The sequence below is a fragment of the Lagenorhynchus albirostris genome, chromosome 2, assembly GCF_949774975.1.
Source record: "Lagenorhynchus albirostris chromosome 2, mLagAlb1.1, whole genome shotgun sequence".
In the NCBI taxonomy this organism is placed as follows: domain Eukaryota; kingdom Metazoa; phylum Chordata; class Mammalia; order Artiodactyla; family Delphinidae; genus Lagenorhynchus; species Lagenorhynchus albirostris.
Window position 1 is genome coordinate 140774480 of NC_083096.1, and position 14065 is coordinate 140788544.

At 52.5% G+C, this 14065-nt stretch overlaps 1 protein-coding gene and 1 pseudogene across 12 annotated transcripts in view; one reads left to right on the top strand and one right to left on the bottom strand.

Moving 5' to 3' along the window:
• Positions 1-1059: 1059 nt before the first annotated feature.
• On the bottom strand, positions 1060-1370 carry LOC132516179 (transcription and mRNA export factor ENY2-like; annotated as a pseudogene).
• A 5421-nt stretch (positions 1371-6791) lies between these two features.
• SSBP3 (single stranded DNA binding protein 3) overlaps positions 6792-14065 on the top strand; it is a 163490-nt gene continuing 156216 nt past the window's right edge. For 2 of the 12 annotated variants that reach the window (XM_060139973.1, XM_060139976.1), the window contains exons 1-4: positions 6806-6968; positions 7985-8057; positions 8280-8341; positions 10903-10987. In XM_060139973.1, the coding sequence (XP_059995956.1) occupies positions 6913-6968; positions 7985-8057; positions 8280-8341; positions 10903-10987 (276 nt within the window). In that variant the 5' untranslated portion in view covers positions 6806-6912. Of the gene's footprint in view, positions 6969-7984; positions 8058-8279; positions 8342-10902; positions 10988-14065 lie in introns of those variants that run through there. The other 10 variants (XM_060139966.1, XM_060139969.1, XM_060139967.1 and 7 more) reach the window with 10 other exon arrangements.

Below are 14065 nucleotides of genomic sequence, written 5' to 3' on the forward strand. Positions count from 1 at the left end.
TTCGTTGCGGTGCGCAGGCTTCTCATTGCAGTGGCTTCTTGTTGCCGAGCATGGGCTCTAGGTGCGCAGGCTTCAGTAGCTGCGGTGCGTGGGCTCAGTAGTTGTGGCGTGCGGGCTTTGCTGCTCCGTAGCGGGTGGGATCTTCCCCGACTAGGGATTGAACCCATGTCACTGCAGGCGGATTCTTAACCACTGCGCCACCAGGGAAGCCCAAGTGAATTATTTTATTCAACACTTAAGACATTTTTATTGAGAACCTGTTCTAAAAGTGGGGATAAAACTCCCATGCATGCAAAACAAAAACAAAAACAAAACTCCCATGCACAGTGCTTAAATTCTAATGAGGGAAATAGTAAGAAAAAAATAAACAAACATATGTCAGGTGGTAATGGTTGCTATGGAGAAAAATAGAACAGGATAAGGAGTGGGGACAGGAGCCATTCCACAGAGGTGCTTTAGGGAGGGTTCCAGTGATGTTTGATCAAGGACCTAGAGGCAGTAAAGGAATGAGGGAAGCCTTGATCTGAGGGAAAGTGTCCCAGGAAAAGGGAATAGCAGGGGCAAAGGTATGGCAGGTGAGTGAAAACAGAGACATGCTGGTCCAAGGCAGGGTGGAGGAGGCAGGGAGGAACCCTGTCACGGGACTGGACAGAGTTTTACTTTCAGAAATAAAACCACAAAACAACACAATCTCATTCAATCTTTTTTTTTTAATTAATTAATTTATTTTTGGCTGCGTTGGGTCTTCGCTGCTGCGCGTGGGCTTTCTCTAGTTGCAGAGAGCAGGGGCTACTTTTCGTTGCGGTGCGTGGGCTTCTCATTGCGGTGGCTTCTCTCGTTGAGGAGCATGGGCTCTAGGCGCACGGGCTTCAGTAGCTGTGGCTCACGGGCTCAGTAGTTGTGGCTCGCGGGCTCTAGAGCTCAGGCTCAGTAGTTGTGGCGCACGGGCTTAGTTGCTCTGCGTCATGTGGGATCTTCCCAGACCAGGGCTCGAACCCGTGTCCCCTGCATTGGCAGGCAGATTCTCAACCACTGCGCCACCAGGGAAGCCCTCTAATTCAATCTTAAAGGCTGGCATGCTGAGCAAGGAATGTTCTTATTCTTTGTAGGAGCTCCTTCTTTACACTGTCAGGTACCAGGGCTCTGCCTTTTGGTGTGATTTCAGCCACCAGGTCATCAACAGTAACGTGTTCTAGTCCTTTTTCTTTCATTACCTCTTTACAGTGTGCCTTCTACCGATCCTTCCAGACACGTTCAATTAATTTAGCTCTCAGCAATTTTTTGAGGCGTTCTCTTTCTCCAGTTTCTATCCACTTTTGGTTAATCGCTGCTCTCATCTACTCATCTTTGTTCATCTTACTAACCACCATCACCGCGGGCGAGGGCTGTCCCTTCCCAGTGACAAAATGACCCTTGTCCTGATGACCGTTACCTACCACACTCTTCAGCTGCCCGGACCTAGACCCTCCATGGAGACTTCTCCTTGAGTTCATGAGAATGAACTCCAGGCTGGGGCATTCTGGACAGGAGGTGAGGGAGGTGTAGCAGGAACCGGGGAAGGGGCAGAGTGTCAGCGTCCTCGCCCTAGCCATCCCTGGCACGAACTTGCTTTGTATATTTTTGTACTTCCCAGTCAGTGTCCCTGACTCAGGGCTCAGCACATAGTAGGTACTTTCTAGACAGAACTAAACCCATCCAAGAAATTGCCTAAAACCCATTTTGCTACAACGTGGCTCAGGACATCAGAAGGCATCATCAGAAGATGTAAAAACACATTTGATTCTAAACTTAAATCCTCTTCCTTCTTCCTGAGAACCTCTCTGTTTGCTGGCTCTGCTATGCTATAACATCAGGAGTAATCATCTTTTTCGAGTTACAAAATGTTACCCCAATTACTACCTCCTCAGAGCCTCCACACAACCTTCACAGTAGTGACTCTCCATTGTCCAGAGGTGTCAGAACCGTGGGCTCGGCCAACACTTACGGACAGCCCAGCAAAGGATTCCTCGTCAGTTCCCTCATTTAACATCCTCATTTCACAGACAGACTCAGAGACAGAATATCATCTGCCCAAGGTCCACCAGCGAGGCCCTGAGCCAGGCCGAAGCCAAGTCTCCAGGCCCTGGATTTTGCACTCCTCCCATGGAAGCCCCCAATGCCCTTGAGGAAACTTCTGCTAAAACTGGGGCTGACCAGCCTGGGCCTGAGCCTCCCTGGGCAGAGTTACCCAAGGTATTGACCTGAGGTGCCTCCTCAAAATCCCAGGACCCAGCGGGCAGGAAGGGGCTGGGCTGCGTGCTCAGCATCCATTCGAACGTCCCTGGGCGTGGTGTGGAGGACAGTGGGGCAGCCCCCAGACTCCCAGCAGCTGTGGGGAACACAGAAACAGAGCTGCAAACCAGGGAGAAGAAAAGGGATCCTCTGGCATTCTTGGCAAGCACAACCTCCTGGGTTGAGCCCATGGACCTGAAGCCTCATTCCTTTAAGTGCCACCTTCTGGAGGCCTGGCCCCCACCAACCTGATCCCAGAGCCCAGGATTTCTGCCCCCCAGTTTCTGGCACCTGAGTGAAGGAGTGGTCATCTTAGCCTAAACTTGTAATTCACCTCTCCTTCCCCTCTTCCACCCCACCTGCCTGTCCCTCCACATTCTGGTCACTCAGGTACTCACTTGTTCTGTTCCTTTCACCACTGTTGCTGTGCACTGGAGGTCCACAGGTGAATGATGATCATTCTCTGACCCGGAGGAGAGGTGCTCACATTCCCTTGGGGGAAATGCACACAGGACCACACCCATGCACAGAGGCCAACAGCAATAGGTCATGGTCAGGGAGAGGCAGAGGGGCCACTAGGGGATTCCTAGCCCAGACCAGGAGCCCAGAGATGGCTTCCTGGGAAGGCTTTCCCAGGCTGGATTTTAGAATATTAGAAGTCTGTCACAGGAAGAGCCTTTAGGGCAGAGGATTTCACACCAGTGTAAGCAACATGGCGTAAGGATTTCTGCTAGATTATTACCCAGTGCCTAGAACAGTGCTTGGTACATAGTAGATGCTCAACAAACATGTCCTAAAAGAAAAAAAAGGAAGGGAAGGAAAGAGGGAAGAAGGGAGGGAGGGAGGAATAGAGAGAGAGAGGGAGAGGAAGAAAGAATGAGTATAGGGTGGATGTGTAAAATAGCTTGGTGTATTCTGGGAACTGAAAGTACAGTAGTTGCAAGCTGCTATAGTTTAGGCTGTGGGGCTGAGCTGGGGGTGTGGCCTTATCTAATCTTATTGTTGTTGGTGTGCATTTCTTATTTCCTTACCCGTCCCAGAGCTACTTTGGGGATGAGCTCACTTTTTCCTTTCTTGTTCCCCGTAGCCCCTGGTGCGTACATGGAGTGCTAACTGCACACAGGTACTGAACCTGTGCTGGGTGCTGGAGACACACAGATGACTCAGAGCTAGTTCCTGCCCGCCCAGCCCCCCAACCACCTCTGGCTGGGGAGACAGACAGTAAACAAATGGCCACAACAATGGGCAGAATGAATGGAGAGCTATTCTGGAGGTTCAAGCAAAATGAGAGCAAGCAGAGGGTTAGAGGGATGGGTTTTACTCCAGGAGTGAAAAGCCGGGAGGATTTTATGGAGGAGGCATTGGAGGGGATGCAAGCCTTAAAGAATGAGCAAAGAAGGGGGCTGGGGTGGGAGGCTCTCCAGGGCCAGAAGATGTGGGGATGGGGTGTGGAAGGTGGGGATTGGGGATCCAGTGGGGAAAGATAGCCTGGGGGAATGGGTGGGGGACTTGGGGTAAGTGAAGAGAGAGTGATTGCACCCAAATTTCCCAGGTCTGCCCGCCTATCATGTTAGTCACTTGGCTTCTCCAGAGAAAGTGCCCTTCTGGGGTAGGGTGTTTGCTTCTGATCTGACCGCATTTTGGATCACTGTGCTAGCAACTGCACACCTAGTTGGGGCTGCTCAGTGGTCCTACTTTCTGGGAACCCATCAGCTCCCCTCTGTCCAGCAGGCTGGGAGGTTATGGCACCCTCCCTTCTCGCTCGGCCTGGGCCCTCCCACTATCTCTTTTAGGTCCACCATGAACCTACCAACATTCTGGGTCAAGCCCCAGCAAAGGGAAGACCACAAGGACAGAGAGCCTGGCACAGGTTCCCCAAATGCATGCCACACCTGCTCGGAAAGGAGGTGCTTGTCCAGTTTTCAGGGTGGGGTGTGGGGAAAGAAAACTATAGAAAGGAACTCTTAGCATCATAGAACATCAGACTCTCAAGAGATATTAAAGATTCCCCTTCCCATTTGACAGATGAGGAAAATGATGCACAAACAGATATACCTGTGTTGCAGCCCTAACTCTGACACAGCATGGCCAACTTGGTAGAGCTGTGATGCAGTAGGGCCAGAGAAGGGCAGTGTTTTCCTTGAGCTGGGACCTAACCCACACTCATGACACTCATAATTTGTGGGCCTTGCAGACCCAAGATGAGTCAGGCTTCTTGTGAGTCAGGCTGTTGACAAGCCATTCCTGGCCATTCCTAGCCCATCAAAAATAGAAGTCCAGGGGAAGGGTATGAGCAGGCCAATCTAATTAGTGTGGGCTCTAAGGTACCTTAAGTTAGCCCTATTAAATTAAAACGCCTGGGGGAAAAAATAACTGTAATTATTTCCTTCTCTCCCCTATCGTTGTATTTCAACTCCCTCCCAACCTCCATGCTTCTCTCATTCACAAAACAACCTTTAAACTGGGAGCTAGCACAGACAACCAGAGACTAGGGTTCAGTTTTCCTTTTTCTGCCCCCTTCCCCTTCCAGCGCTAGGTCCCAACAGAGAACACAGCGCGTCCAGAAGCGGTGGTAGGGCCTGGCTATATTCTAATTTAGGGAGGCTGCTACACTGAGCAGAACATTATTCCAAAAATGCACCCAGAGTCTCCTTCCTGAACCAATGCAGATCCGTTTGCTGCGGGGCATTTCTTTTTAAAGCCCCTTTTTCTCTCTTCGACAAATCAAAATAAGCAAACTTTAATGGTAGTGAATTATACTTGATTTTGTTGAATCTAGTTCTGAGTTTTCCTACTTGAAACGTGTTTCCCCAGGACACTGACCTATCCTTTAATTGTTTGGTGCGAGGCATGTTAGGGGGAGGGGCGTTACTTGTTTATTGGAACAGCGCTGTTAAAAAAAAAAAAATCAACCTAGGCTAACAGTTTCAAGGCTCCCCTAAAGATGTATCCAAACAGGCAGCCAATCAGCGCTTACACAGCTTTTTCTGCTTGACTCTTTTAAAGAGACAGTGCCGACAGTGTTTTATCACATTTAAAGAGAACCGCGCTCTAAAAACAGTCTGAAAATGGGGGAGTCTTCCCGTTTGGTTGGTTTCTCGTCTTAAAGAGTCTCTAATGAGGTACACTCAGTGTGTCCTCGGGTTCTCGCCGTGGGCAGAAAGGAGTCAGCAGCAAATAGCTGGGTCACTCTGCCAGCCCCCCCCTCAATTTCCCATTGTACACCTGGGTCACTGACAATGGAAGCTTCCCCTCCCCCCACGCCTGACTCTCGTCCCCCGCTCCCCAATTTAGCTCCATTTATTTGAAGTTCGCAGATTTCTGTGGCGCGCATTCCGCATAGCGGGGCGCCCAGGTGACGCCCCCCTACCCCGGAATGGCACCATCTCTCGTGGAGAAGCCGAGGGGCTAACTTGCTAGGGCGGGCAGACCTTGGAAATTTGGGAGCAATCACTCTCCGTTCTCTTAGCCAAAGTCCTCAGTCCCTTCCCCCAGGCTCCCCAAAGCAGTCCAAGGGCCATTTTCGCGCGACTCCACTTTGGGGTTTTCCAAAGTATTTTAATGATCTAGTAAAGGAGCAGCCTCGCGGCTCGGCGCCGGATCGAGCCGCCCAGTTCTCAGCGTGGAGCCCCGGGCCCGGCGCTCCGAAGCCAGACTGGGCGAGAGGGAGGACCGGGGGCGGGGCGGCCAAGGGGTGGACGGGTGGGAGTCTGGGGAGGGGGCCGAGGTCGGAGCCCAAGGGGAGGGCAGGCGAGGGGGAGGGGAGATAAGGGCTGGGCCGGCGCAGGGCTGAGGCTGGGGGAGGTGAGGGGCAGATAAGGGAAAGGGACGTGGCGGGGGGGAGCCGACGGTGCTCCGCTCAGGGGTCCGCGCCCCCTCCCCTCAGACTACGCCGCAGCGCCACCCCCCCCACTCCCCAGCGGTCCAAGCCGCGGAGAGCGCCCGTCGGACCCTCTTCTCGCGGGGGGCCAGGGGACTAGATCTTCCCTGTCCCGATTCGTGTCCCCTCCCCACATCTAGAGAAAACGGAGGCTCGCGCCCCCGGCCCCCCCCACCCCGTTGGCCCGCAGGAGCAGGAATAGCGGCTCCTCGGTGGCGGCCGCAGCGGGGACTGCCGCGGTCGGGCGCTGACAGGGCGTCCCTCCCGGGCCGCCCCGGCCCCTCCCCCGCGCGCCTATTGGCCGAGGCGCATATCAATCACGGGACGTTGACGCCCGCCTTGCTCCCTCGCCCGGGTAGCCACGTTCGGTTGAGCTCCAAGTAGACCAGCGGCAGCGGCGGCGGCGGTGCCGGAGGCGCTGAGGGAGGCGCAGGCGGAGCCGGGCGGGCGCGCGAGCGAGCCAGTGGGCAGCCGGGCCGGCGGGAGAGCGGCGGCGGCGGCGGCACCGGCACCCCAGGCCGAGCCGGCGCGGGAGGAGTTCCAGGGCGATGGGGCCGCGGCCGGGGCTGACGCTTTGACAGCTGGAAAGAGCGCGGAGCCAGCGCCTGGGGGGGAGGGAGGGGAGCGCGGCGAGGAGAGCGCGAGCGAGCGAGCGAGCGAACGCCGGGGAGGGGGCCGGGAGCGAGGGGGCAGCTCGGGAGCAGCCGGAGCGGTAGCAGCGGCGGCGGCGGCGAAGCTCGGCGCCCTCTTCTCTGCAAACCATGTTTGCCAAAGGCAAAGGCTCGGCGGTGCCCTCGGACGGGCAGGCTCGGGAAAAGTAAGCCCTATTTTCCAAGTGGCGGCCGCGCCGCTGCCGGGCTGCGGACGGGTGGTGGGAGGCAGGTGGGCGGGCGGGGGCTGCTGAGCCCCGGGCCCCGGCGCCGCCTGCTTGGTCCCTTCCCGAGGCCGCGGCGGGCGGCGTGGGAGAGCCCATTGTTGGGAGCCGGCGGAGGTTGGGGTCTGGGGGCGCCGCCGGGGGAGGGGGCACTTGGTGGCCTTGGGGCGTGCCGGGCGCGGGGGCCCGCGGTGAGGGATGGACGAGGTCCCGCGAGCGAGCCTGGGCGCTCGCTCCAGCCGGGGCGCTCGCCGCGCTGACGGCACTTTGCCCACCGGGCGCGGGCAGGGGGCGCGTGGCTTCTGCAGCCCCGAAGGCTCCTTTTGTCCGCCCGCGGCGTGAGGAGTGCGTGCCGGGGGCTTTGTTCGGCCGAGAGCGCTCTCCCTTCCCTGCCCTTGGCCTCGCCGCCGGCCCCGCGCCCTCCGGGGCGCCGAGCTGGGCAGGGACGGCGGCGCCGGCTTGGCCCTAGGCTTGGGGGACAGTTGTTTTGGGGGGAGGTGGTGAGGGCGGTGCTTTACTGCCCTCTCCAGAGCTCGCGGAGCACTCCAGAGTCCAGGACTGAGTCTCCCCGGACTCTCAAACGTGGGGAGAGGGTGGGTCGGTGGCAAGGAGTGCATCGGGAAAAGGAGCGAGGCTCGGGGGGTTGGGTTGCTTGCGAGTTTGAGAGACCTAGGTGGGTTTGGTCCCGACGCTACTTGGAAGTTCAAGTTCGGGGGCTGCTCTCCAGCCCTCGCGGCTTGAAGTAAACGCGTTTCCTCATACCCACCCCCTAACTGCTCGTACCCGTGGCCCCAGGCAGGACCGAGCTAGCTGCTCACCTCTGGTTGGGGCCACAATGGGACAGCACGGACAGGGTTGGAGGACAGGCTTGGAGGCCAACTGGCAAGGTCCAGGAGCGAGCGCCCGGTGTGGTCTGACGCTTTCTCTCTCTCTCTCTGTGCCTGCTACCCACTTTCCAGGTTAGCTTTATACGTCTACGAATATTTACTGCACGTAGGAGCACAGAAATCTGCACAGACCTTCCTGTCGGAGGTGAGTGGAACTCCCCCCATCATCCAATTTCTTGACACCCCTCCTCCTCACTCTTCTTAAAGCCTTTGTTTTCTGGAGCAGCCACTGTGGCCACCATTTTGAATTTTTATCACCTTTTGGCATTTATTGTTAGTTGGTCTTCACAGCCTTTTGGCTCTGGGAAGCCCCTAGCCCACCCCTTCTCTCTGCTCCTCTAAGCTGTCTCTGCTCTCTCCTTTCTAGATTCGATGGGAAAAAAACATCACGTTGGGAGAACCGCCTGGGTTTTTGCACTCGTGGTGGTGGTAAGTTTGTGTGATAGTTTTGTGTGTGTGTTTGTTTTGTTCTGAGCCCCCGGCTTCAAGTGAACAAAGATGGGAGATCTGGAGCGGGTCCCTCCATGCCTTAGTCCCAACGTTGCATAGAGCAGGGTGCTGTGGGGCCCTCAGGACTGGCAACGGAGGAAAAGGGCAGACGAGGTCGGTGCCTAAGTTTCTGCCTCCTCTTTGCCCACTGTTGAGAACCCTACTAATCGTGCCTGGTGTTTGCATGGAAACTGTACTTTTATATCTCACTCTGAGGCGCTGGGCATGGGCTTGAAAAAAAGACCTGCATGGGTTTTTGTCAATTCTGCACGTTGCTTTAATTAGAGGGAGTGGGGGTGGGGTGGGTGGAGGGGCACCAGGTCTGTTTTACAACTGGCCTACCCCTTCCTTTTTCTTCTGTGAGCTCAAAACCTTGAGAGAGAAATCCATGGGGACCTTTTCCAGGCACCCTGAGAAAGAGCAAGAAGGGACTGCCACTTCCTTTAAAGATACTGATTCAGACCTACTGGACCTCCCCCCTCCCCCCACTGCTCTAAGTATCCCTAAAACCACCAAGTTTCGTTTTACTGAGAATCTGGAAGAGGGCCTGTAGTTGGTAGATGGGGGCTCTCTCTTGTCTGTGACCCTCTCCCAGGCCCCTGGGCCCTGTCCGGGTGGGACCACCGCCGGTGTGCTCCCGGTTTGCAGCCCGCAGGAGGGAGGCTTAGGGTCAACGGGAAGGAGTTGCTGTGAGTGTAAGTCTTGGGTGTTTTGTGGGACCGATTGGTGGAGTCTTTGACATTCTTTTCAAAAGGAAAAGAGAGCGGAGTGGCTTTTGATATTTTGGTGAAGTTCAGGAAAACGGAGTGCCCTGTCTTGGGATCTTAGCGCGTTTACCTGACCGCCAGCTCACTGGGGTAACTATTTCAAGTGTCTTTGAAATGCATGGGGATGAAGTGTCTGTTCTAACTTGCACGGAAAAAATGAGGTTTTAATTGCTTTTGCCAACCTCGGAACTGCGGAGTTGGAGGCATTCGGTGTGGTGTAAGGATTCTGTCTGTAGGAGTGGGTGGTAGGTTTTCTGGGGTGGCTTTTGGAGAGGAGTGTGGGGCTGGAGCTGGCGGGTCTGTCCACCGTGGATTTTGCAGAAATTTAGGCTTTTGAGTAAAAGTTACTCAGAAGGGACTGGGGAGTTTGTAGTGTTAGAAATCTTCAGTGTGTGGAGGAAGTTAGTCAGATGTGTGCAGCCTCAGAGCACAGAAAGAAATGTTCTCGAGCCTCCCTCTGCAGTCAGCAGAAGTCCCCGATTATCCTGTTCTAGCCTTAATCCCCCGCAACTTCTCCAGCCTTATCTCAGCTCCGGGAACTAAGAGTGCGTCGTGCTGGGCGCAGGCAGTGGTGGCTCTGTGATTTGACACCGACCGTGGCTTTTGGGGTGGCAGGAAGTGGTGGAGCTGATCTGAAGAGGGCCAGGCTGCGTTCTTCACGCACCTGGAGTGAGGTGCTTGTCAGGTGACTGGCAGGGCTGTCTGTCTGTGATGGTGACAGGAGCACTGGTCTGGTAGTCAGACTTCCGCTCTGGTGCACGTTTTACCCTTCAAGCGGGTTCCTATCCCTGGGCCTTGGGCTCCCGACCTGGAGAGGGTTTTTAAGGCCCCTTTTTGGTAGCAGTGGCTACCCTGTGTTTGTATAGGGTTTTACTGGTTGACAGAGGACTTGTATGTCTGTTTTCACATAATGCAAAGTGTTGGGGTGACCATACGAGAATCAAGGAGGGGGGTTAGGCAGGGAAATCTGCCCCCCTCCTTTTGCTGGACAGGTGGTTGTCTGAGGAGGGCTCTCTTTCAACGTGAAAGACCGAGATACTTGGTTATCCATAACATAACTTTTGGTTAATTGATATATGTTCTTTGGTGGGCGGGGGGGGGGAATGGTTTCTGTATGAGAACACCTTGGGGAGGGCCTGGTTGAGAGTCGGGTGGGCTGGCAGGAGATGGGGATGTGGGCTCTGGGATGAAGAACCTGTAGATTCCCTTTATTGCCAGAGTCACCCAGTTTGCTGTGCATATGAGTCATAGTCCTGACTTTGACAATTTAACCTTTTTATGAAGTGCAGCCATTTTGGGTGGAGGTGGGGGGTGGTTACCGGAGCACAGAAGAGACAGGCATGGATTCTCATCCAGATTCATGTCTCCCATCTGGGCATCAGTGGGTGGGTTACCCTAACCTGCTGGAGCTTCAGTTGCCCCATGTATAACGTGGGGATAAAATCACCTACCTTACAGTGCTGTGGTAGTTACAAGCAGTGTCATGGGCGTGAGGCCTCCAGCACATAGTAGGTGTCTGATGGGTGAGAGGTATTACTCTTACTACAAATGCCAGGCTGTCAGAAGAGGTTGGGTCCATTTTGTTGTTAGGCTGAGTATGCCCAGTGAAGGCTGGGAAGGTGGGATTGAGCCTTGGGGAGACGTGGTGCTGTTAGCACCGTGCATTGTACGCTTGCTGTTGGGCACACAAGTAATAATTAGTAACCTGATCTTATTTTATTTTTCAACTTGCAGCGTATTTTGGGACCTTTACTGTGCAGCTCCTGAAAGGCGAGACACTTGTGAACATTCAAGTGAAGCAAAAGCCTTTCATGATTACGTGAGTAACAAATTTTTAATCCTGGCGATAATTGCAGGGTTGGATAACTTGAACTTCTTTAGTACCAAAAGCAAATACACAGCCAACTGGCAGTGGTCTTTGTTTTCTCCTTGCCTTTCTTTTTGTCCTGCCCACCTCCCTGCTGCCCTCGCCCCGTACTCTCCTCCAGCAGTGGTCTAACTTGGTGAATGGTGTTTCATAATGTTATAATGATGCAGCAGAGTGTAGATACCTATCTGGAGAATTAAATGGCGTTATGCGGGGCTCAACCATGTGGGATTTATGTTCTGATTGGGCAGTCACCTGGGAGGATGGTGGGGCTGAGCCTCTTTGGTGCTGGTTTATGAAGAAGTTGACCACAACCAAGAAAAATGAAAAGTAAATATGAAACTTGTGTTTTGGAGTAGAAGGTGTGTTTGAGTGAGAATTTGGTGAAATAGATTTTTAGGTTACTTTCCAGGGAGGGATCTTCCAAATTATGTTTTTGGAGGGAGGTGCGTGTGTGTGTTTATGGGGGGGGCTTGTGTTGTCCATTAAGACAGTGTGTACTTTGAGGTCCTTGGCTGGTCCATAAACCTGTGTTGAAAATGTTCTTGTGAAGATAGGATCATCACATTGTAGTGCTTTCTACTCTATCGTTCATTCTCCCTGGATGAGTTTCTTAAGATTGTAAGAGAGATGTCTGTCACATGTCCATATCCCACCAAGGTCCCCTTAAAAAAAAAAATTGGACTACAGTTGGGGTGGAGTCGGACTTATGATCAGATGAAACAGGTTAGGATTTTCTGCGGGGGGATGGAAGGGGAAGTGTCCGAAGATCTTCCCAGCCTCCTTTGCTTCCTGTTGGTCTTGTAGAAGGTTAAGTGTGTGTGTGTGCCTGTATGTGTGCACACACAAGTGCACTTAAGAGGTCATTTATTGGATTTTGCACTTCTGCATGAGGTGGGAAGAAATGGTCCCAAAGCTCTAGGGCATGGAAGTTGGTTTTTTGAACGTCATCAGAGCCCACCCACTTGGCCGGGCCATCTGCATCCCCTGCATGCAGTTTGAAACTGGCCTGGGAGACCAGAACCCATTTGGTTGAGTTTCACAAGTGGTCAGATCCCATGCCACAAGTATCTTTCTGGTGAAAATTTCTCCTTGTAATATGAGGACTTAAGAGACTCCCCTGGGGGCTCCCTGGTTTTGAGAACATTCAGTGCGATGAAATTTTGCTATGACTGTAAGGTTAATACCCTTGGAGTGGAATGCTGAGGAAATTGACCAGTTCTTGTGCCCTCTCCAGGCTTGAAAAAGAGAAGCTGCTGAATGGTACTTATAGCCTGGTGAACTTTTAGTAGTACAAGGTGAGAGGGCTGGTTCACTTGTGATGTGGTTCTTCTGGGAAAATCGGTGGTGATGATCACAGGGTTTCCTGGGGTAGAGGCTAAGAGTTACGTTAGCCATATAAAAATAGTTGGGGAATTTGACTTTTCTACCTAGTAAAAATCGTGTGTGTGTGTGTGTGTGTGTGTGTGTGTGTGTGTGTGTGTGTGTGTGTGTGTGTGTGTGTGTGTGTGTGTGTGTGTGTGTGTGTGTGTGTTTTAACCTGTGGATGGCCAATTCCTGTGTGGCCTGTATCTGACAGCTATGCAAAATGGTTTCATTTTAGAGTGGGGCGGGGGACGTACCTATTTCCAGTCACTCTCTTGATATGGGATGTCTGTGCTATCTTTCAGAGAAGTTAATAATTTTTAACTAAGTTTGGCTCTCTAGTACATAATGTGAGACTCTCTTTGGCAATTTGTGGTTTGGTCTGCCATCTTGGAACAGTATGGTGGTAGTGAAAGTTTACATGGGTTTTTTTTTTCAGTAATTTGCTGAGGAAGGGCAGCAGAATTGTGTAGAGATTGCTGAGGTCGGTGTAGACATTTAGAAGAAGCTACCAAGAGCTGAAATCACAGTGCCTGAGGCCTAGGATTCACAGATCTTGGGATCAAAACCCTTTCTCCTGGATTGGGATCCACTTGGTGTCCTGTGGCCTGAGAGTCAGGTCATGTGAAAGGAGGGATGGAGTGATGAATGGGGATGGGTAGGGAACGTCTCTATTGTGAAGGAGTTAAGGGGGGTGGGTATTGAGTTGCAAGGGTGAAGGAGAAGCAATGGGAAAATGAAAAAATATTTAAGAAAATGAAGAAAAGGAACCCTCTTTTTCTCTTTGTCTTCCTCAAATTTTCGTGTGTTCTCTCCATTCTCATGGCTACTATCTTGTTCACCCTCATCATTCTTGCTAGAGTTATTGCTGAAGCCTCTTTGGATTCCCTTCCTTTTGTCTGGGGTGAATGCCTCTCTTATCCGTCACATCCTGTCCACTTTTCAGCTTCTTTGTGGAGGACTTTGGTGATAGTTTGCTGTACACTCTGATCACTCCTTCATCTCAGTGGCTATACAAACCACCTGTACAAACCTTTGTTGGTGGCTTTCCATGTGCTGGGCCCCTGTGCTGGGCACTCTAGGTTCAGGCTCTCATTTCAAGCTGCCAGTGGCCCTGGGAGAGAAGACATGTTGCTAACTCCATTTTGCAGATGAAGAAACTGAGACACAGAGAGGTTATCATAGTTGTAAGAATTAGGATCCAAACTCAGGTCATAACTGACTCCAGAATCTGTGTTCCTAACACTGCCGAGACTTGGCCGCACAGGTCTGTGGCAAATGTCACCCGTTTGCACCCATTCCTGCTAACTTCTCATTCAGGTTTGTCTTTCTAACCACAGCTTATTCATTTTTTCCATGCCAGAGACCATTCATCTAAGAGCTATTCATTTCTGTAGCTCCCACAATACCTTGTACATAGTAGGTACGCATGCTAAATGAACGAAGGTATTAAGGAACTATGGGTAAGAAAAAATACTCATTTTGGGGCATTTTGGTAATTTGGATAGCCAGTAGAATATTGGAAGATGTTCTTTTAGTGACTCGTTTTTGCTGGGTCATCTTGAGCCAGGTGATTTTAATGTGGGTTGACTAGTTACCCTAAATCCTTTTTAGAAGATAAAGTGGAGTGTAAATAAGAGCATGCGGTAACTGGCCTTCTGTTTT